General features: G+C 47.9%; 1 protein-coding gene and 1 non-coding gene across 2 annotated transcripts; both read left to right on the forward strand.

The window, feature by feature from the left end:
- Positions 1-5459: 5459 nt before the first annotated feature.
- Positions 5460-13116, forward strand: ZNF488 (zinc finger protein 488). Its single transcript, XM_064594926.1, has 2 exons — positions 5460-5584; positions 11552-13116. Exon 2 carries the CDS (start codon positions 11709-11711, stop codon positions 12678-12680), a length of 972 nt encoding a protein of 323 aa, XP_064450996.1. The 5' UTR covers positions 5460-5584; positions 11552-11708; the 3' UTR covers positions 12681-13116.
- Positions 13117-20099: 6983 nt separating this feature from the next.
- On the forward strand, positions 20100-20203 carry LOC123847228 (U6 spliceosomal RNA). The gene has a single exon (XR_006791474.1). It is a non-coding gene; the product is annotated as a U6 spliceosomal RNA (small nuclear RNA).
- The last annotated feature ends 1784 nt before the right edge of the window (positions 20204-21987 follow it).

The raw sequence follows: 21987 nt of genomic DNA on the forward strand, positions 1-21987 counted from the left end.
TTTTAAAAACACTAGCTGGGCTTGAAAAAAGAATGGAAGTTATTAGAGAAACCCTTTCTGGAGAAATAAAAGAACTAAAATCTAACCAAGTCAAAATCAAAAAGGCTATTAATGAGGTGCAATAAAAAATGGGGGTGCTAACTGCTAGGATAAATGAGGCAGAAGAGAGAATCAGGGATATAGAAGACCAAATGATGGAAAATAAAGAAGCTGAGAAAAAGAGATAAACAAACAACTACTGGATCACGAGGGCAGAATTCGAGAGATAAGCGATACCATAAGACGAAACAACATTAGAGTAATTGGGATCCCAGAAGAAGAAAGAGAGAGAGACGGGCAGAAGGTATATTGGAGCAAATTATAGCAGAGAACTTCCCTAATTTGGGGAAGGAAACAGGCATCAAAATCCAGGAGGCACAGAGAACGCCTCTCAAAATCAATAAAAATAGGTCAACACCCCAACATCTAATAGTAAAACTTATGAGTCTCAGAGACAAAGAGAAAATCCTAAAAGCAGCTTGGGAGAAGAGATCTGTAACCTACAAGGGTAGAAACATTAGATTGGCAACAGACCTATCCACAGAGACCTGGCAGGCCAGAAAGGACTGGCATGATATATTCAGAGCACTAAATGAGAAAAATATGCAGCCAAGAATACTCTATCCAGCTAGGCTGTCATTGAAAATAGAAGGAGAGATAAAAAGCTTCCAAGACAAACAAAAACTAAAAGAATTTGCAAACATGAAACCAGCCCTACAAGAAATCTTGAAAGGGGTCCTCTAAGCAAAGAGAGAGCCTAAAAACAACATAGACCAGAAAGGAACACAGACAATATACAGTAACAGTCACCTTACAGGCAATACAGTGGCACTAAATTCATATCTTTCAATAGTTACCCTGAATGCAAATGGGCTAAATGCCCCAATCAAAAGACACAGGCTATCAGATTGGATTAAAACACAACACCCATCGATACACTGTCTGCAAGAGACTCATTTTAGACCCAAAGACACCCCCAGATTGAAAGTGAGGGGGTGGAAAACTATGTGGCAATCCTTGTATCAGACAAATTAGATTTTAAACCAAAGACTGTAATAAGAGATGAGGAAGGACACTATATCCTACTTAAAGGGTCTATCCAACAAGAAGGTCTAACAATTGTAAATATCTATGCCCTTAACATGGGAGCAGCCAATTACATAAGCCAATTAATAACAAAAGCAAAGAAACACATTGGCAACAATACAATAATAGTGGGGGACTTTAACACCCCCCTCACTGAAATGGACAGATCATCTAAGCAAAAGATCAACAAGGAAATAAAGCCTTTAAATGACACACTGGACCAAATGGACTTCACAGACATATTCAGAACATTCCATCCCAAAGCAATGGAATACACATTCTTCTCTAGTGCATATGGAACATTATCCAGAATAGATCACATCCTAGGTCACAAATCAGGTCTCAACTGGTACCAAAAGACTGGGATCATTCCCTGCCTATTTTCAGACCACAATGCTTTGAAACTAGAACTTAATCACAAGAGGAAAGTTGGAAAGAACTCAAATACATGGAGGCTAAAGAGCATCCTATGAAAGAATGAATGGGTCAACCAGGAAGTTAAAGAAGAATTTAAAAAATTCATGGAAACCAATGAAAATGAAAACACAACTGTTCAAAATCTTTGGGATGCAGCAAAGGTAGTCCTAAGAGGAAAGTATATAGCAATACAAGCCTTTCTCAAGAAACAAGAAAGGTCTCAAATATACAACCTAACCCTACACCTAAAGGAGCTAGAGAAAAAACAGCAAATAAAGCCTAAACCCAGCAGGAGAAGAGAAATAATAAAGATCAGAGCAGAGATCAATGAAATAGAAACCAAAAGAACAGTAGAACAGATCAACGAAACTAGGAGCTGGTTCTTTGAAAGAATTAACAAGATTGAGAAACCCCTGGCCAGAATTATCAAAAAGAAAAGAGAAATGACCCAAATCAACAAAATCATGAATGAAAGAGGAGAGATCACAACCAACACCAAAGAAATACAATTATAAGAACATATTATGAGCAACTATATGCCAGCAAATTAGATAACCTGGAAGAAATGGAGCCATTCCTAGAGATGTATCAACTACCAAAACTGAACCAGGAAGAAATAGAAAACCTGAACAGACCTATAACCACTCAGGAAATTGAAGCAGCGATCAAAAATCTCCCAACAAACAAGATCCAGGGCCAGATGGCTTCCCAGGGGAATTCTACCAAACATTTAAAGAAGAATTAATACCTATTCTTCTGAAACTGTTCCAAAAAATAGCAATGGAAGGAAAACTTCCAAACTCGTTTTCTTTTTCTTATTTATTTATTTATTTATTTGAGAGAGAATGAGATAGAGAGAGAGAGCACAAGGGGGGGAGCGGGAGAGGGAGAAGCAGACTCCCCGCTGAGCAGGGAGCCCGACGCGGGACTCGATCCCGGGACTCCAGGATCATGACCTGAGCCGAAGGCAGTCGCTTAACCAACTGAGCCACCCAGGCGCCCCCAAACTCGTTTTCTGAGGCCACCCTTACCTTGATCCCAAAACCAGACAAAGACCCCATCAAAAAGGAGAATTACAGACCAATATCCTTGATGAACATGGATGCAAAAATTCTCACCAAAATACTAGCCAATAGGATCCCACAGTCCATTAAAAGGATTATTCACCACGACCAAGTGGGATTTATCCCTGGGCTCCAAGGTTGGTTCAACATCCGCAAATGAATCAACGTGTTACAATACATTAATAAAAGAAAGAACAGGAACCATATGATCTTCTCAAAAGATGCAGAAAAAGCATTTAACAAAGTACAGCATCCTTTCTTGATCAAAACTCTTCAGAGTATAGGGATAGAGGGTACATACCTCAATATCGTAAAAGCCATCTATGAAAAACCCACAGCGAATATCATTCTCAATGGGGAAAAACTGAGAGCTTTCCCCCCAAGGTCAGGAATGCGGCAGGGATGTCCACTATCACCACTGCTATTCAACATAGTATTGGAAGTCCTAGCCACAGCAATCAGACAACAAAAAGAAATAAAAGGCATCCGAATCAGCAAAGAAGAAGTCAAACTCTCACTGTTTGCAGATGATATGATACTTTATGTGGAAAACCCCAAAGACTCCACCCCAAAACTGCTAGAACTTATACAGGAATTCAGTAAAGTGGCAGGATATAAAATCAATGCACAGAAATCAGTGGCATTCCTATACACCAACAACAAGACAGAAGAAAGAGAAATTAAGGAGTCAATCCCATTTACAATCGCACCCAAAACCATAAGATACCTAGGAATAAATCTAACCAAAGAAGCAAAGAATCCGTACTCAGAAAACTATAAAATAACTCATGAAAGAAATTGAGGAAGACACAAAGAAATGGAAAAACGTTCCATGCTCATGGATTGGAAGAACAAATATTGTGAAGATGTCAATGCTACCTAGAGCAATCTACACATTCAATGCAATCCCCATCAAAATACCATCCACTTTTTTCAAAGAAATGGAACAAATAATCCCAAAATTTGTATGGAACCAGAAAAGATGCCGAATAGCCAGAGGAATGTTGTAAAAGAAAAGCAAAGCTGGTGGCATCACAATCCCGGACTTCCAGCTCTATTACAAAGCTGTCATCATCAAGACAGCATGGTACTGGCACAAAAACAGACACATATATCTATGGAACAGAATAGAGAGCCCAGAAATGGACCCTCAACTCTATGGTCAACTGATCTTCGACAAAGCAGGAAAGAATGTCCAATGGAAAAAAGACAGTCTCTTCAACAAATATTGTTGGGAAAACTGGACAGCCACATGCAGAAGAATGAAACTGGACCATTTCCTTACACCACACACAAAAATAGACTCCAAATGGTTGAAACACCTCAATGTGAGACAGGAGTCCATCAACATCCTAAAGGAGAACACAGGCAGCAACCTGTTATGATTAACATAACATAAAAAAAAAGAGCTCCTGGGGGAGGTAATAATAATAATAATAATTATAATAAAAACATTGGGAAGACTGTCCTGTTTTACAATCAATTTCATTAGAATATTATCTTTATTTATCTTTTTAAATAACTTTTGGTTTTGTTTTACTATTTTACTATTTTACTATTTTTTTGTATTTATTATTTCTCTAAAATATTCTCCCTTTCATTTTCTTTGGGTTTCATTTTAGTATTCTTTTTCAAATATTTTTAGGTTAACTGTTAACTCATTTATTTTTACCTTCCCCCCCCCCCCATAAAATAACCATTTGTGGCCACAAATTTTCCTCTAAGCTTCTCTTTCACTAAAGTTGTATAAATGCTCACATTAGGGATTTGATGTTTCATTTCCATATTCACCGAAAGAAAAGTTTTGCTTTGTGGACCTTCTAATGTATGTTCTGAATCAGCTTTTCCCCCCTCAGATTTACCATAATTTTTTTTCTTTACAATCTTATTTGTGTAATAGATGCTCCAAAACCTGGGGAAAAGCACAGAGCCTGTTACCTTCTGTCCCTGCATCCCCTGCCCCCCAAGTGCATCCAGAACATTGACTGAGTGACTGAAGGAAGAATGGAGCAGGGACTCAGGGCTGGTTTCCCTTTCAGTCCCTCGGGGATCTCCCTTCCTCAGTCTAATGGGCTCTGCACTCCCTCTGTGCTCCAACAATGTGACCCTCACATCTGGCTGCCATTACAATTCTGGTGAGCTCACCCATTTCTCCCATCTCTTCTCACCTGTCACTACGAGCTCCTTCGAGTCCTGTCATGAATGTCGCCCACTCAGAAGCCATTCCCTCCCGCCGCCCAGCCCTTTTTCGGAGCCTAGTCCGTCCCATTCTCCGTGGGTAGTTAGGTTCCCTGACACCTCTGCTTTCTGTGAGATCACAGAACTCACCATGGTCTGGCGCAGTGCTGCCATCTCCCGGCTGAGGAGGCAGCGAGGCAGAGGGACAGTTCCACGGAAGTTTGGGAGAGTCTCGCGGCGCTGCAAAGATGCAGTTTGCGCGGCGGCTCAGCGGGCAGGGGGAAGAACTGCCCGGACGCCGCGGGGATCTCCGCACTAACACCCGGGCGGTAGCCTGGGACCGGCGGGCCTCGGGGAGAAGTCGCGGCGTCTAGGGCGGGTGAGCAGCGGCAGGGGCGCCTCCGCCGTGGCCCAGGCGCCACCTCCCAAGGCACCGGAGCTTTTCGCTGGGTGCGGCGGCCAGCGCCGGGACGCTCCCCCTCAGCCCAGCTGCTGCGAGGCGCCGGGCAGAGGCCGAGTCCCCCGGCGGCGGGCCGGGGTTTGCGGAGCGGAGCGCGCCGGGCTCGCACCCCGCGCACCTCTGAGGAGGTCGCGTCGACGCGCAGGCCCCTCCCGGAAGGGGCCGTGGGGGTGGCTGCCTGAGGCCCCGCCCCGGGGGCGGGAGCAGTCCGGGAGGGCGGGGCCCGGCCGGCCCCCGGGGTTCGCGCGCCAGGTTCCGACTCCTGTGTGGTGCGGTCCGACCTGGAAGCGGTCGGGGCTGTCAGCGCCTCTCCAGCGCCCAGCGCCGCGGGAAAGCTGAGGTGAGACGCGCCGTCCTGCACGCGGGACAGGCGGCGAGTGGACGTGGGGGGCGCGATTCATCCCACTTCTGCTGGCCTTTCCCCAGGGCAGAGTGCGCAGTCCTGCCCTTGACTGCCGGGTTCTTTCCTCCCCTCGGGCGCCGGCTTCCTTCATCTCGCCCCCCCCCCCCTTTTTCTCTTCGTTACCCCCAGTCCCTGCCTTCTGCCTCTGTCTTTTGTCTCTGTCTCTTCCTGTTTCCCTCCGTCGTCTATCTCACTTTTTCTTGCCTGCCTCTTCTTCATTACCTATTTTCCCTGCCCTACCCCTTCTCTTTTTCCTTCTCTGTCTCTCTTGGTCTTTTCCTTCGCCCCACCCTCCACCACCCGCCCCAGGAATTCTGCCTTTTGATTTTTTTTTTCTCCTAGGATGACTCTCATTCATCCATCTGTCCATCCACCCATCCTCCCTCATCCTGTGTTGCTCTGTTATACTCAGCCAGAGCTTGTACTGGGTACTAGAGTAATAATGGTGCATCTGTCCCAGATCCTTTCTCCAAAGGATTATATCCAAAGATTTGGGCATTCAAGTGCCTGTTTTGGGAAAAATACATAAATGATCTAGTTATAAATATCTGAGATTTAGGGTGAGCTGGAAGAAAATACTTAGTTTTAGAGACAAGGCATTGATTGAGTCGTTTTCTTGACATTTGCCTGTAGTAACAGGCACAGAGAGCACACCAGGAAGCTAAATCCTGCAGAAACATTGAGGGGACACTGGGGCCCACACCATCCTTCCTTGGAAATAGTGTAAGGCCAGGTTGATAGGGAGGGAAGGGGTGGAATTCAGAGCTTACTTGTGGGAAGACAATAGAGAGGTGAGCGCTTTTCATGTGAAACCATTAAGTGAGAGTTAAAATATGAAATTAACTGTGTATTTCTAAAATAGATACTTGTCAGTGCTGCTGATGTGCAGAATTTAAGTTCCGTAATTATGCTGAATCAGACAGGCATTTTATAGCAATTATTGTGGCATTTAAGATTAATGTTATTGTGTACATTAGGTAGGACCACAGTTGAAAATACCCTCATCTTAGTATCAAGGATTGTCTTAGACACATACTAAGTGAAGAAATCTAGAAAAACAAATCCGATTAATTTGGGGGAAATAAAGTAGAAGTATTGTATATTAAAGCAATGTTTTGCTTCTTGTTAAAAATGTGATTTTGTCAGAGAGATGTGATTTCATTGCTTTATGATATTATTATGACATATAGCTGTATGTTCAAACACATATACACACACACCATATATATATAAACTTGTTTGTTTTTAAAGCTATTAATTACCACCTAACACAGAAGTTTTTTTAATAAAGAATTTAACCTTTTGGTTTATTATGATTTTTAATGATATTTCAGTTCATTTGACTTTTCAGTTGTTACAGGAAAGGAAATGTGACATTACATAAATCACACAAACAAAAATGAAATATGATGGAAGAGGATTGCAATGTGTTTATTGAAAGAAAATTTTCATTTTAAATCAAAGAATGTTGGACAAATTCTTAAGTATATGCATGGAACTTTGATTCGGGAGGTTGTTTTCTGCACTTAAGAGTCAAATTGACTTTTAAATCGTTGTACCGCTGACTTCCAATGTATCAGAAGTCTGGAGGGGTGGGATGAAAGGGATGCTTTGCAAATGATTTAAAACCATCATGTCTGCTTTGCTTAGCAGATTTCTTTTTCAGAAACCCAGGAAGTGACAACTTTTCTTTAAAACAGATAATCACAATAAAAAGATTTTTTTCAAGGTTTTGTGTTGAGCTGCAATGCTTTTAAATTTCCTTTCCTTCTTTGAGTAGGCTGTATCTCTCCTTTCTAGTAGATAATGATGCTATTATTGGCATCAGGTAGAGTCTGGCTGAGCAGTTTGATATACAAGCCATGGACTTGATATACAAGCCATGGACTTTCCCCGGAAGGCCGCCACTGGGCTTGGTCTACATGGCCAAGTTGTGTTAGGACTCCAGCCGACTGCATTATGGGCCTGGTGTCTGGCTGCATTCTGGGAAAACTGCATTTAGTTTTGCTTGAACACAGCAGGCATTGCTGCTGAAGGGGTCTAGGCGGACATAGAGCCTGTGGAGATTGGCTGGGAAGACCTCATCTCTGTGGCATCACCAACCAGCCTCCAGGAAAGCCTGGATAGCTCTCCAGTTTTAATTTTCTCAGGGTTCCAGAGCTAGGAGGGTGTGTGTGTATTTCCCGTTCAGGAAAACCCAGGACGTCACAATCCATATGTAGAAGAGGTGGATAGATAATTATCCTCTGGAACCTTCCAGAATGGTCTGAGAAGCACCTCCAAGGTCTAGGGAAACCAAAGGATTAGTGCACAGGAGATATTATCTGCTCTTGTTTGTTTTAGCTAAAGAGGAAGGCAGACACAGGAGATACTAGTTGGTGGTATACATGGTATCACTGAATAAGATCCAGTTTCTGAGTGAGATGCAGCTTGGATAGGCTGGAGGCTGGTCAGCTGACAGAGGTTGGAGAGTACCTTCAGATACCTCAGGAAAAAGAGGTCACCCGGATGTTGACTAAAGGTTCTTTCTTCTGTGAATGAAGAGGGAAGGAGGAAAACAGGCAGGCCATTGGGTCACTCATTACACACTACTGGGCATTGGTTCCTGGGAGCACATGAGTAGAGGAAGGTCAGCCAGGAGGTTGACTCTTACCCTTTGCACTAGTGTGATAATAATGAATAAATTAATGTACCTAACATTTATTGAGCCTGGCTCTTTAACACTTCAGATATATTAATCCGTCTAATCTTTACCAACCACCTGATGGAGTAGGCCCCAAGGTGATCCTTTTTTTAAGAAAGGGTCCTTTTTTTGGATGAGAAAATAGGCAGAGAGAGGATCAACACCTTGCCCGTGGTCACAGGATTGGTAAGAGCAGAGTTGGGTTTGGTCGAGGCATCTGATGTGAGAGCTCATGCACTTATCCTCTGGGTGATACACGGCTTGATGATAACATGGGATGGCCTGGTCATAGCGTGAACAGAATGTGGCCAAGTGAAAGAATGATCAGAGTCTGCACTCGGTGCCCTGGAAATGGGTAATAAACAAAGACGCATGTGCTTGTAACACTGTGAAGTGAGTAAGGCTTCATTTCCAAGAATGTAGCCCTTCTTGTGTTCATTGGAGGAATCCTCACTGGTGGCCCAGGAAGGTTGAGAGCCTGAGGGAGAAGTATCCTGTATGATAGGGAAGGATGGATGTGGTCAGACACCATGTAAACTTGGGGAGCACAGATTCAGAAGGTCTCAAAGATCACTTATAATCCCATGATCTAAGGGCTCAGAAATGTTGGAGAGTCTGGGATTGAAATCAGGTCCTTTCAATAGGAAGACCACGGGGTGTTACTGAAAGATGTCTGTGTGGCTCAGGGGGTTTCTTGCTAAGCTCAGACTGAAAAGATCCAAGGAGGAGAAGAGAACCCTTATCAGGACACACACAACAGAGTGATGAAGATGAGCAGATCGTGTCAGGGGGTGAGAGCTCAGAATGAATTGGGGCTATTGAGGAGAATGGAGGGACAGCAAAGAGTCCCTTAACATTGCACGGGAGCAAGGAGAACAAGGGCTTCATAGATTCACCGGAATGTCTGGCAGAGAACCATCCTCCAGTTGCAAAGGGCATTGGTCGGTCCACGTAGGAAGAAGGAGCGAGGCAGCACCAAGCAGCTGTGCATGTGGTCTCCTGACCCAGAACTCACCGGCCAGAGCATGATGTGACCCCAGAGATGACATCATGCATCTGCACAGGTCATCTGAGAGGTGGATCACAGGAGAGGTGCATGAAGCCTGGAGCTGGATGAGACCCAGAGTCTGATGTTGACCCTGGGAAAGGGCCCGTGAGTCCGTTTGACAGGAAGAGATGAGCATTAGGAGCTGGCACAGGTTCGCTTGGGACAGGCCACGTCAGACACACATCATTTTCCTCTTTGAGAGGCTTCCATCTGGCAATGTCACAGACAGAGTGGACCGGTTAGATGGAGCCCCAGAGAGAGTGTTGTAGGACATTATTTGCACTTGTCTGAGTGACCTTAGCCCAGCAGTGCTGATGCATGGGAGAGAGGTGAGCCTCAGGGAGCTAGGTCATGCCAAAGGTCCCCAGTCAGTGCAGTACCCTTGTCACCTTCTTTTCTTCTTCTCTTTCTCAATATTATTATTATTATTATTATTATTATTATTATTATTATTATATCTCCTTTTCTTTCTCCTCCTCCTGTTGGTCCCATTATTATTATTAAGATTTGAATAATAAAATTGATGGAACATGGAGTTGGATGGATATCTAATATAGTGATTGGCAGAATTCAGACCCACAATGGTCTCAAGAAGCTAGAAGGCAGCGCTGCATTTAGCAATGTGGCATTTGGCAGGTTGGAGATGGATGCCTTGGGTTGAATCATGCAGCTTCCCTCGTGTGGTTACTGTGAAAATTCCACGCAATAAGGCATATGAAGCCTCTGGCATCTCTGGCATGTGTTCACCTACGTAGTCTATGAACGGTCACTTCTATGTTTACATGATGAAGCATCCCTGGTAGTAAATATTTCATCGTGCAGTAAGATCCCATGTTCCAGATTTGAATGCTGAAAACAGAGTTGTCACATCTGTGGCTCAGGGCACTCTGGACATTTCTGATGACTGGGTCTACATGGCTGTGGTTGGCAGAGGTTGCCCGAGCTGAGAAGGCAGCCCAGTGGGGCTGTCTGCAGAGGGGTGCAGGGTGCAGCAGGACCCGGAGGACAGTAGCGTGGGCGCCTGCCCAGGCTTGGGAAAGACAGCCTGTGGTTCTGAAATGTCATCTGGAGAGCTGTCTGAGACAGAGCTGGGGATAGAAAGAGAGACGAATTGTGGGGGGGGGGGAGTGTGTGTGAGTGTATGTATGTGTATGTATGAGTGTGTATGTGTGAGTGTATGTATGTGTGTATATGTGTTTGTTTCTGTGAGTGTATGTGTATTTGAGTGGGTGAACGAAGATGTGTGTGTGTGTGCATGTGAGTCTGGTTCAGCAAGTGCTGGTCACCAGCTGGGGGAGAGTGGGCGGGGGGAGGCTTGAAGAGGGGTGTCCTAGCTTCAAGAACTGGCCGGTGGAGTTGATTAGGGAAGGGCAGGGAGGAAAGCCTCCCCAGCAGGGCTGATGGCACTCTCTCCTCCTCAGTGCCACCTCACATATGGCCGTGAGTGTCTTTCCTCCAAGACTTGAGCACCTCCAGGGCAAAGTGGAGGCTGGTCTACCTGAGTAGGTCCAGCAGGTTGGCACAAGAGGACAGTTGACAGGTGAGCAGAGGAGAAGGAAATGGATTAATGTCTGAGGCAAACCAAGTGTGGGCACTCTGGCGAGTGGCTACGGGGCAGACCCACGCTTGCTCCAGGGACGGGGCCAGGTGGAGAAGAGGGGGCTGCCCCCCAGGAGTGGGAGCGGGGCCCAGACCCACCCTGGCATGCCTGGGCATTTTATTGTCCAGCCTTTACCCTCTGGCCACCTGTGCTGCCGGAGCTCCACTCCCAGGTGCTCGGTGTCCTGTCACGTTTGATTCTGTGGAAGAAAAATGGACACACTGAGCAGCAAGACTACGCTAAACAATGAAAACTTTCCTAAGTCAGGGTGCAAACACGTTAGATTTGTCAGCTGGGTCGGAACTGCCCGGTGGACACGTCGTGTGCTGTGGGAACACGGCAGCTGCTGCCTGGATGCTGGCAGGTGCAGGGGCAGTGCTGAGCCTCGCCCCTGGGTGGCAGGGTCACGTGGCATGGTCCTTCCTCCCTGATGGAGTCCTGGAGGTGAAAGCAGGTGGCACAGTGCTCCAAGTCAGGGTGAGCTGCTGCATCCTTAGTAGTCAGGCTTCTTTGGATGCACACAGCGAAGATGAGGAACGCATGTCTCACTGCTGTTGCTTCCTCTCTGTGCAGTGTCCCGTGGTCCAAGCGTGCTGGTGCAGCCAACGGGGGAGCGCTCCAGTCTCACGGCTCCTCCCTGGGTCAAGCCCTCTGGAACACCAAAGCCCCTGAAGACTGACAGCCATTGGAGCATCCACCTTGGCAGCTGGCTCACACCCTGCTGGTCAGCATGGCTGCTGGGAAGGGTGCTGTGCGGAGCTCTTCAGCTGAAAACAGATGGCGGCTCAGTGAAGCCGACCAGGGCAGGGGTTGCAAGCCAGTGCTGCTGGCGAAAACCAACCACCTGGGCTCTGAGGCTGCCACAGGCGGTGGGGGCCAGCATGAGGCCTATGCTGAGCTGGTGCTGTCAGCAACCCCAGGCAAACTCAGACTGGGAAAGCCAATGGCCCAGAAGGTGTGCCTGGAACAGGGGCAGAGTGCCTTCATGGAGGTGCCTCGGCTCAAGAAGAGACTGGAGGGTGCGCAGGCCAAGGAGAGGGAGCATGGTAACCCCACAGGCTGGCCTGTCCCCCAGCAGCTGACACAGGAGATCCCCAGGGATCCAGCTGGCAGCAAGGTCTTCTCTTGGCCCAGCGGAGCCCAAGGGGAACCGAGAAGTGCCTTCAGCAAACCATCCAGGTGTCCAACAGGGAGACCTGGGCCAACCTCTGCCTTCCAGGCAGAGGGACACGGAGATGCCCTTGGGGAGCTGTTGGGACTCATCAACACGGTAGATGTCCCTTGTTGGGGTCAACTTTCAAATTCTAAGTTTTTGGTGGGTGATTTCTGGAACCTGCAAACGTTGCCACAAAATGTTCCTGTCTGCAGTGCTTTCATGGGTGCCCCCACACTGTGGCTAAAGCATGCCACTGGCCAGATACCCACACACTCATCCTCCTCCTCCCCTGCCTCTTGGGCTCTGCTGCGACCCATGTTCACCTCCCTGGGCCTGTCCACCCAGAACTGGTGTGCAAAGTGCAACCTGTCCTTTCGCCTGACCTCCGACCTGGTCTTCCACATGCGGTCCCACCACAAAAAGGAGCATGCAGGGCCTGACCTACATTCTAAGAAGCTGAGGGAAGAGGCCCTCACATGTCCCATTTGCCATGAATACTTCCGGGAGCGCCACCATCTGTCTCGGCACATGACTTCTCACAGTTAGCCAGTGACCGTGGAGCAAACCTGTAGGGGCAGCTTCTAAGATTTGGCAATGAGCCGGAGATGGCTCGCTGGTGTTTCCTTTGAAAAAGCTGGTCAGAGTTGTCTGCAGGGTTGTCTGCATTGGAGTTCATAGATGAACACCTCGGTCATCATTTGAAAAAGAGAGCCCTCAGCTGTGATGTGTTTTGATGGAAATAAAGTCATGCAATAAAATGATATGCTTTGTTAACCTAGGGCATTGGGACTATGAGGCATGAAGTGGAGGCCCTGCTCCTGTCACCATTCTGTTTGTTCCTTGGGGAGGCAAGTTTGGCACACAGCATGAGCTTTGGAGGCAGACAAACCTGGATTCAAATCTTTCACATATTAGCCCTGACCTTGGACACATTGCTTTAATCGTCTGAGCCCCAGTGTTCTTAGGTGACACTTGTGTCTTAGGGATGTTGTCAAGGTTACATGCGAAGGTGTGTGGAAAATAGCCAGCATGACACTTGGCACAGTGTGATCACTGATTAAATGATATTATTGTCCAAATCAGTCAGGTGTTGTTAAATAACAAAATCTCAGTGGCAAACAACTCAAAGCATCTATTTCTCACTCGAGGTTCTATGGATTGGCTGGGTTGAGTTGGTCTTGGCTGGGCTTGGCTCTGATCACAAATTATCTTTAAGTTTGTCTTTTACTCTAGGACTGATGGGCTTCCCAGATGATACTTCTCTCGTGTTTATGCCAAGAGCCCAAGAAGGAAAATCAAAATACACAAGCAAACCTCGGGTTTCTGCTTGAGTCACTTTTTCTTTTTTTTTTGAGAGAGAGAGAGTGTGAGAGTGTGGGGGGAGGGGCAGAGAGAGAGAATCTTGAGCAGGTTCCATGCTCAGCATGGAGCCTGACACGGGGCTTGATCTCAAGACCCTGAGATCATGACCTGAGCCGAAACCAAGAGTCAGATGCTTAACTGACTGAGCCATCCAGACGTCCCTTGGGGTCAATTCTACTAACATCCTCTTAGCCAAAGCAAGTCAATGGCCAAGCCCAAAGTAAATGGGTATTATGTGCGTGCTGCCCACAGTGAAGCCATGATGAGGGAGCGAATGTGAAATCCTACTGCAGGAACATGAAGAATTGGGACCAATAATTCAACCAACACTCGCTCCATGGTTCTTCACATTCTGAATTCATGAAAGGGGGCAAAAGGAACAACACACCCACCCACCCACACACCCCTTAGCTCTTAGGAAGTGATGATGTACAACGGTTTAGCCTTAAAACACTGTGAGAATTAAGAGAGTTCTGGCTACCAGTATCTACTGCATGTTGTGTTTCTCTCAGTAACTGTTCTGTTTATCTGCATTTGTCCTTGCAAACCTCAGGTCATAAACTCTGATATAACTCAGGCCAGTTTGTGTGAAGGCCACCAGCTGGGAGTTCTTTCGAGTTAGTGAGTTCTTTCGACTGGTTTCCACTTCCCTTAGGGACATGTTCATTTGATCTGCAATTTTCAACCCTCTGGTGGGGCCTCTGGCACAGAACTCAGGCTGTGGTTGGGAAGGAGCTGGTGGGGGCGTTCAGACAGCGGCCAGTGAGCCATCCAAACAGCCCCCAAACTCGACCTCTTCTCTCCCTCTCCATGTGCCAACCTGGTGCAGGCAGCAGCAGGTCCCACCTGGCCCACCCTACCCCCATCCCCCTGACTCACCTTCCCCTCACCTTCCACCCACACACCCATCCATTCTCCACCCATAGCCAGCCATTTATTCACTCATTTATTGACCTCCCCAGGCACCCCTGCTGTGTCAGGCTTGGTGCCAGGCCCTGGGGGAGGCCCCTGAATTCTGCCCATGGTCCTTGTTCAGGGTATGCAGCCTAGCGTACAGTGTGACAGATGCCAAACAGAGGCCTGTGTGGGGCACCAGGCACATGGGAACAGGCCCACAGCAGACCTGTGGGAGGGGAGGACAGTGCTTCCAGAGGCCTCCTGAGGAGTGGGGGCAAGAGCAGATCATCAAAGTCCAGCAGGTGCTGGAGGTTCAGATGGAGGGCGGTGGCTGGGGAAGAGGGGACCAGAGCTACGGTGCTGTAGGATGCTACAAGGCCCGTGTGAGAACCGAGTGAGATGGTGGCCCTCTGAGATGGAGACGGAGGAAGGCTTCCAAGGACAGGAGTTTGGCCCAGACACCAGAAGCCTGGATCTGAGAGGCACTTTGAGGAATCCTCTGGCTGCAGAGGGAAGGGTGGGCTGGAGTAGAGGAGAGGACCCCCTGAAGGAGCCTCTGCATCTGGAAGGAGCCAGCGGTGCTCGCTGCAGGCACCAACAGAGCAGCTCCATTCTTGCAGGGAGGTTTGGAAGCCCCCTCCCTGAGAGAGACATGAGCTTTGTAGGATGGTCCCTTTCCCCACAGAAGGGGGCTGAAGCTTCAAGGAGCCTCCTTCCCCCGCCATCCCACGTGGGTAAGGAAAGGGTGCTCCCTGGAGTGTGAACCTGGAACCTGGAGGCTCCACGTGATGCACTGACGTACATCGTTGCATCTGCCTGATGTGCACAGGAGGTAGATCTTTAATTCCCATGTTAATGCAGAAGAAACTAAGCTCCAAGAGGTTAAGAGTCTTTTCTAAGATCATAGGTTCAGGAGAAATGGTGCAAGAATAAGGTCCCAGGACCACCCAACTGTGAGCTCACATCCTTCCCGGTCTGCCATGCATTTGCTCAGCATGTGGCTACATGGCATCATGGATGGTTTAAAAATAGGATCTAGGGTCAGGCACTGACTCCTTCTAAAATTTCGCCTTGTATCCTGCATACACTCCCACATTTCCTATCACCCTTTCCTGGAACACTTTTCTATTATCTTGTATGCTACACGAGTTTACTGATTTGTCTTATTTTCTGTGTCTCTCCCATTACTGGAGCATAAGCTCCATGAGGGATTTTTGGTTTTGTTCACTGCTGTATCCCCAGCAGGAAGAACAATGCAGGAATGTAGTAGATGTTCAACAGACATTTGTAGAATGAATGAATGAATGAATGAATGAGATGCCTGGTTCCAGTCTCACCCCTGACAAACCCTGAATCAGCTGCTCATAAGTGTTTTGACATCTTTCAGATGGTGTGCACAGCTGTCCTCTGTGCAATCTATTGGATTGGTCCATATTTCTGTGAAATCACTTTGAAAGGCACAAGTGCATTATACTAAAAATCGAAATTTGGAATGGAAGGGGACTCTAGAGTTCTCCTACATCCTCTCACTTTATAGCGATGAGCACTGAGGTCCACTGATGATCAGACCTGCAAAGTGATGCAGGGCAAGTGGCGGTGAGGTCAAGGCCAGGACCCCTGAAATGTCAGCCTGGGCATCTTCCCTGACCTGCCCACATGCTCTAAGAACATTGGCTGTAACCACACGCAGAATTACTATTAGCAGTGACCCCATCATTTTCAAGCAAGGGGGACATTTTGAAAAATATTAAAGCTAACCAAATGAAAGTTATGAAGAAGCGTAACAGAATGTCTTTCCCCAACTTTATAAGAGTCAGTTTATTTTCATAAAAACTAATGGACATGCAAGTTGCTTTGCAGCCATTGAAATTGACAAACTCCAAGATGACTTATGGAAATGATGACTTACAGTTTATGAAAGTGGCAGCTCCTACTTGTCACCAGGCTGGGTTCCCAAAGTCCCCTTGGCAGTCAAATCCTGCCTCACCCTTTCTTCTCTCCTGCCCTTCCAGAGTAGTCACTCTGAATCATGACTTTGCCCAATCTCCGTCTGCCACCTTCCATACTAGTTAAGGGTTGGCTGGTGATGTTGCCACAAAACATCACATCAGCAGGTGAGAATTTTCCTCTTTAAGTCTGGGGTAAGAATGATCACATTCCTTAAATTCTCTATATCTAATTTAATCTGCTCTACACCCCGATCCTGTGGTTCTGGTAAGATATGCAGTCTGTCATTTTCAAATTCCTCCCCTGTCTTTCAAGTTCACAGAAAGTTCCCCCAATGTGCCCCGCCTATGAAGGTAGCCTCCCTGAGAGTCATACGGTCTCCCCATGGGGCTCTGGTGTCTTTGTCTCTGTCCTCCAATGTGTTCAGTCTCCTCCCCTCTTCCAGGATCTTGGGCCTTGGTGCTTTTCTGGCCACGTTGTCATTACAGATGTCATACAGAAACCACGGAGTCAATGAACAGAAAGGCTTGGCTAATTTCTTGGAATAGGCGAGGGAAAATCCCTTCTAGTGGCTGGGACAATGGCAATGTCTATCTTAATCTCCCAAGCAGCAGCCATTCAATTAAGATTTATAAGAGTCCCCAAAATGTGCTAATGAGGCTGAAATAAGACATTCTGAATTCAGGTCCATTTTAGTTCTCAATTATAACCAAAATCTGCTCCTCCCCCTCCCCTGCCACCCACTTTTATCTGGAGGAGAAGTAAAACCTTAACAAGGCTGGGATCCTGGATTTCAGCTTCTGGCCAGTTCCTGAATCTTAGACCATAAAGACAGGGTATCCTACCCAAATGACTCTATAATTAGATTAATGAACATGAGTGAAGTCCACTGGGCTTAGGGACAGGGAGAAAAGGAGAGAGGATGGGTCTGATACCTAGAATTCCTGTGTCCTGGGTGAAGGAAGTCTCTTTAGTGCCAGGCTGAATGCAGGCCTCAAGAGAGGCTAGAAATCAGTACTGTATGTGAAATTAGTGATTCAGTTGGTTTTTAAAAGCTGATGGCCAGAATAGCATGGACTTAAAGAAGCACATTAGTGGTGATGGTGATGGGGAGGGGGAGGAGTGACCAGCTGGAGACCCCTGAATCTATTATGTATCCAGACTTGGAAGAGTCTGGGTGCTGGGTCCAGCCCTGCTAACCTCACACAAACCGCCCTATTCTTCTGGGCACAAGAAGGAACCCCCACAGAGGGCTGAACCTCACCAGTTGTTCCAAGGTGAAGGGTGCGTCCTCCCTTTCCTTGACAGGTGCTGGCGCCCCCCTGGAGGCAGCGAGCCTCCCCTGAAGGCCACTTCTTGTAAGAGAAGGTTTTATATACCCTGGTTAATTGCATAATTTTGTTTTTGTTTTTGTAGTAGAAGTCATGAGAGAGGACTAAAAATCATATAGTAAGAGATGAGTCCCATAGGAAAAAAATGTTTTCTTTTTTAAAATAAATTATGCTTCCCAGGGTAGCATTTTGATTTGTGCCACTTCCTAGGAGAGAATTTCCAGAAACCAATTTTGAATGGGGGTTGGGGAGGCAGTACATTCTGGGAGGAGGGTTGGGGTTCCTTAAATTTAACATTTTCTTCCCTGGCTGTCTTGTGTTTTCCTGGGGCAGGAGACAGGAAGTCAGTGGCCTCTGATACCCTTGCTATTCTAAGCCGCTTGCATTAGCAAGCTATTTTCACTGACAGCTACCCTCACCAGCAAGGAGGCCAGGAGGTCCTCAGGCCAGATGGCCGCTAATCCTATAGGACCCAGGAGGTGCGAGACGGGCGCCCTCCAGTGGGAATCTCCTAGGCAGGCTTCTTTGCCCACAAGTATGATTTGGGTTGCATCCTTTTTTTCTGAGCCCTGTCCTCTCATTGCATTCAAGCTGTGTGGATAACCAAGGCCCTCACTGACAGGCAGACATGCAAACACAGCTGCGTGTAGGGCTGTGTAGGCAAGCAGGAGGGTGAGATGGAAGGAGAGCTGGGGTCTTCCCCTCTGATGCTCCACTGTGGTCCCTGGCTCCGGCTGGACTGGGGACTTTGGACAAGTCTCCAGCAAGGATCCTGATGGTGAAGGTCCAGCCTGTCTGTGGGCTGGGGTTACCTTGGGGGATGGGGAGGACAGGCTGGCCCCAGCCCCTCTCACTGCAGGTCAGTGGGTGCCTTGTGGGGGGGGCGGGCCTCAAGCAGGGGGAGACCTGAGAAGTTTGCATGGCAGAGCAGTGGCCCTGACTCCAGGCTGGGCCACAGAAATGGGGGTAGGAGTCTGTGGTGGGGATTTAAGAACCAAGCCAGGACCCCAAAACAAGGGAGAGGAAATGGCAGGTGGGCCCAGAGCAGAGTGCAATTAACTCAGACAACTCATTATCCTGGTGATTGTGTGGACACAGTGGAGTGGGGGTAGAGAGGAGGGATTTTGGGTTAGCTCTCAGATCTCTGCCCTAATTTCAGGAGGGAGGTGTGGCTGTGCACAAGAAGGGGTCTTGGGGACAGGAGCAGGCCTTGGCCAGGCAAGTTAAGAGAAGGTAGAGGTGATGAGTTCATACTGGGACATCAAGAGCTCAAGAGGCCTGTAGTCTATTGGAGCAGAGGCTCCTAGGCAGCTGTGGGTCACCTGGCTCTGCCACCGGAAGAGAGGCCTGGTGGGATTTTGTTTTCCTTTTCCTTTTTCTCCAGTCTTCTATCTCCAAGCAGGTAACAATGCAAGAAAACCACCTCGGAAACACTGGCCCTTTCTCTTTGGTCTGAACAGGACCCTTTGGTCTACTTCTCTCACTTCAGGCCCTCTTTCCAGGGCCTCTTCATGATGTGGTAGAAACAGCAGGGTCTTTGGAGCCAGACAGATGTGGGTTCAAAGCTCACCTGTCCCCTAGCCCAGCTGCACTGGACAGTGCAGTTTGTTGTAAAAAAAAAAAAAAAAAAAAAGTCTGTGGTTGATGGAAGCAGGAAAGGATGCCTTGAAAGGAGCCTGGCCTGCACCCAGCGTTGGATGGGCAGGCTGAGGGCTCAGGGTGGACAGTGGGCAGGAAAAACGAGCTACTCAGCAGGACCTCAGCCATGGTCAGGCAGGGGACTGCCTCTGGAGGACGTTGCTGCCACCTCTGCTGAGTGGGGTCATGACTCCACAGCCCTGCACACTAGGCATCTGACCACTACTGCTGCCCAGCTCCCACTTGCTTAAACATTTGACTTGCTTAAACAGATGAAATATTCTGCACAGGAACCTCTGATTGGCCCAGGAAGGACCTCGTGCCCATACCCTGGTGGCCAGGGTGATGGGAAAGTGGACTTCTGGTGTGTCCAGCTTGATGGCGGGGGAAACGGTGTCAGATGACATTGGCTGGACACTGGATTAGCTCATTTCGTCTTCATAGCCCTGAAAGTGCTATTACGTCTCTCATTGTCCAGATGAGAAAACCAAGGCCCAGAAAGGTGAAGCAACTTGCCCAGGGTTGCGCAGCTGGGAAGTGGCTGGCCTGGCCTTTCCCCCGGGACAGGTTCAAGATGGAACCTGGGCTCCCAAACACCTCACTGCTCTTAGTGAGTCTGTTTCCCACAGGTTCATATGGGGAGCACTTCTCTGAACACTCAAAGGGGGTGCATATGTTGGGTGGCCTAAAGGACACGTGTCCTTTGTGCTACCTGTGTGACCTCCTGTGAATTTGTGAGCTTAATTGAGTGTCAGCTGACTCCTGCGGAAATGGTAAGAATGGTTGTCCAGTGTTCCTTTCGGCAGCACATCTACACAAATCACAGTGATACAGAGATTAGCGTGGCCCCTGCGCAAGGATGACACACAAATTCGTGATGTGTTCCATTAAAAAAAATTGTTGTCCATGCACTGTGAGGCTCAGAAGAGAACTATGTATGTCATCCACCCTAAGAGCTGCCCCACCCCTTCCCCTATTTAAGACCCATGGAGTCTGTGCCGTCGGCAGACCCCCAGCACCTAGTCTGACACCTTAAACAAAATCAACTGTCAATAAATGTCGGTTGTGTAAATCAAGGAAATCCAAATAATATCAAAGGAAAACCCATGGAAAAAAAAAAGCAATCACTAGTAATCACTAAGGTATGGTTAGTGACTCAAGATATAATTTGTTTTATTTATTTCATTTTTGAAATAATGACTGCTGCATTTGAAAATTATGATCTATGCTTATTATAAGGATTTAAGAAAAAAAAGAAAAATATAAAGAGAAAAAAAAAGTTAAAATATGACCCCTGATTCTACCACCTAGAGGAACCATTGTTTGATTTAGGTGATCATCAGATAGCTGTGTGTGGGGAAGGGTGGGAAGGAAGAGGGAGGAGAGAGAACGCCTAGAATGTAAGCATGTAGGGGCGTCACACATCTGCCCGGATGTTAATAGGTCTAATGAAGAAAAGGGTGAGATTCCAGTATCTGTGCTACAGTTAACATTCAGTCGTGCACTTAATCTTAGTTGAATTTAGCAGAAGGAAGAGGAACTGGAATGCTTTCCATCAGAGCTTTCCTATTTAGACAGGGTTGGTTCAAGGTTTTCCAGGTGGCGAAATCCCTAGGTATTGCTGGTGACCCAGGGGTGTGCTTAGACTCCACAACTCTCTGGGACCTGGGGAGGGCGCTGGTGAAGTCAGGGTTGTGTAATGAAGTCGTCCCAGTGCCCTGCGGGACGTCGCCTGTGGCAGCTCCAGGCTGGACTCCCCAGACATCAAGGCCAGATGGCACCAGGACTTCATCCTCACTCAGACATCTTGGAGCCCAGGCTCTGAGAGCACTAACTGGGGGCTGTGGATGTCCCCACTATTCCAGCTACATCCCCACCATGACTTTGGGCAGGGGCCTGGAAGTCTCTCACTTTAGGGTCCCTGGTGATTTCCAGCAGAGTAAGTTTGCGTGGCTCCCAGGGCCAGCCAGGGGCCTCATTCCTCCAGGTCACCCCCCAAGCTCCCCATCTCCTCCTGGGGCTTTCTCGGTTCTGGAGGAGGTCTTGGGGTCTGCCAGCTTCTCACCCTATTAGGATTGGGCTTGGTCGCCAGAGCCAGCACGGTGATAGGCTGCACTAGGCCAAGAGGGGCAGGCACCCAGACCACCGTCCAGGGCCACTCTCCCCTCAAGTTGCAACTCTGCATGTCCAAATGCTGCATGGTACTGGAGCCCACTTTTGGGAGCCCCTGACAGAAGCTGGAGAACAAGGCCAAGGGAGGAACATATGAAGGGAAGACAGACTTGCCATATAGAATTGGATTGGGAGGATTCCAGGTGAAACTGGACCCGTCTTCAAGGGTCTAAGGGCTGCCACCTAGAGGAAAACAGACTTGCTGCCAGTTACTCATGTGTGCTCCTTGGGCACCAGGTGCTGTGCTAAGTGGTGGGCAGTAGGAGACCAGGGTGAGTAAGATGGCCATCGCTCCCGAGAAGCATGATGGGAACAGAAACAATCCCCGGGCAGGAGGGAGAGGTGCTTTAATGGGGAAGATGCAGACGCAGGGAGGGCAGAGAGGGCACAATGTGCTGGGGAATTGGGGTGCCTGGCCTCTAGGCCTGCGCTGTCCCACATGGGATCCACCAGCTGCAGGTGGCCACCGAGCACGGGACATGTGTGTGAGAAATGGGATGCACTGT

The sequence above is a fragment of the Mirounga angustirostris genome, unplaced genomic scaffold, assembly GCF_029215605.1.
Source record: "Mirounga angustirostris isolate CCGP_5_RB_7025 unplaced genomic scaffold, mMirAng1.0.hap1 SCAF_6, whole genome shotgun sequence".
Classification (NCBI taxonomy): domain Eukaryota; kingdom Metazoa; phylum Chordata; class Mammalia; order Carnivora; family Phocidae; genus Mirounga; species Mirounga angustirostris.

Coding starts and splice junctions, on each gene's coding strand:
- ZNF488 (XM_064594926.1), top strand. CDS start 11,709: ATGGCTGCTGGGAAGGGTGCTGTGCGGAGCTCTTCAGCTGAAAACAGA.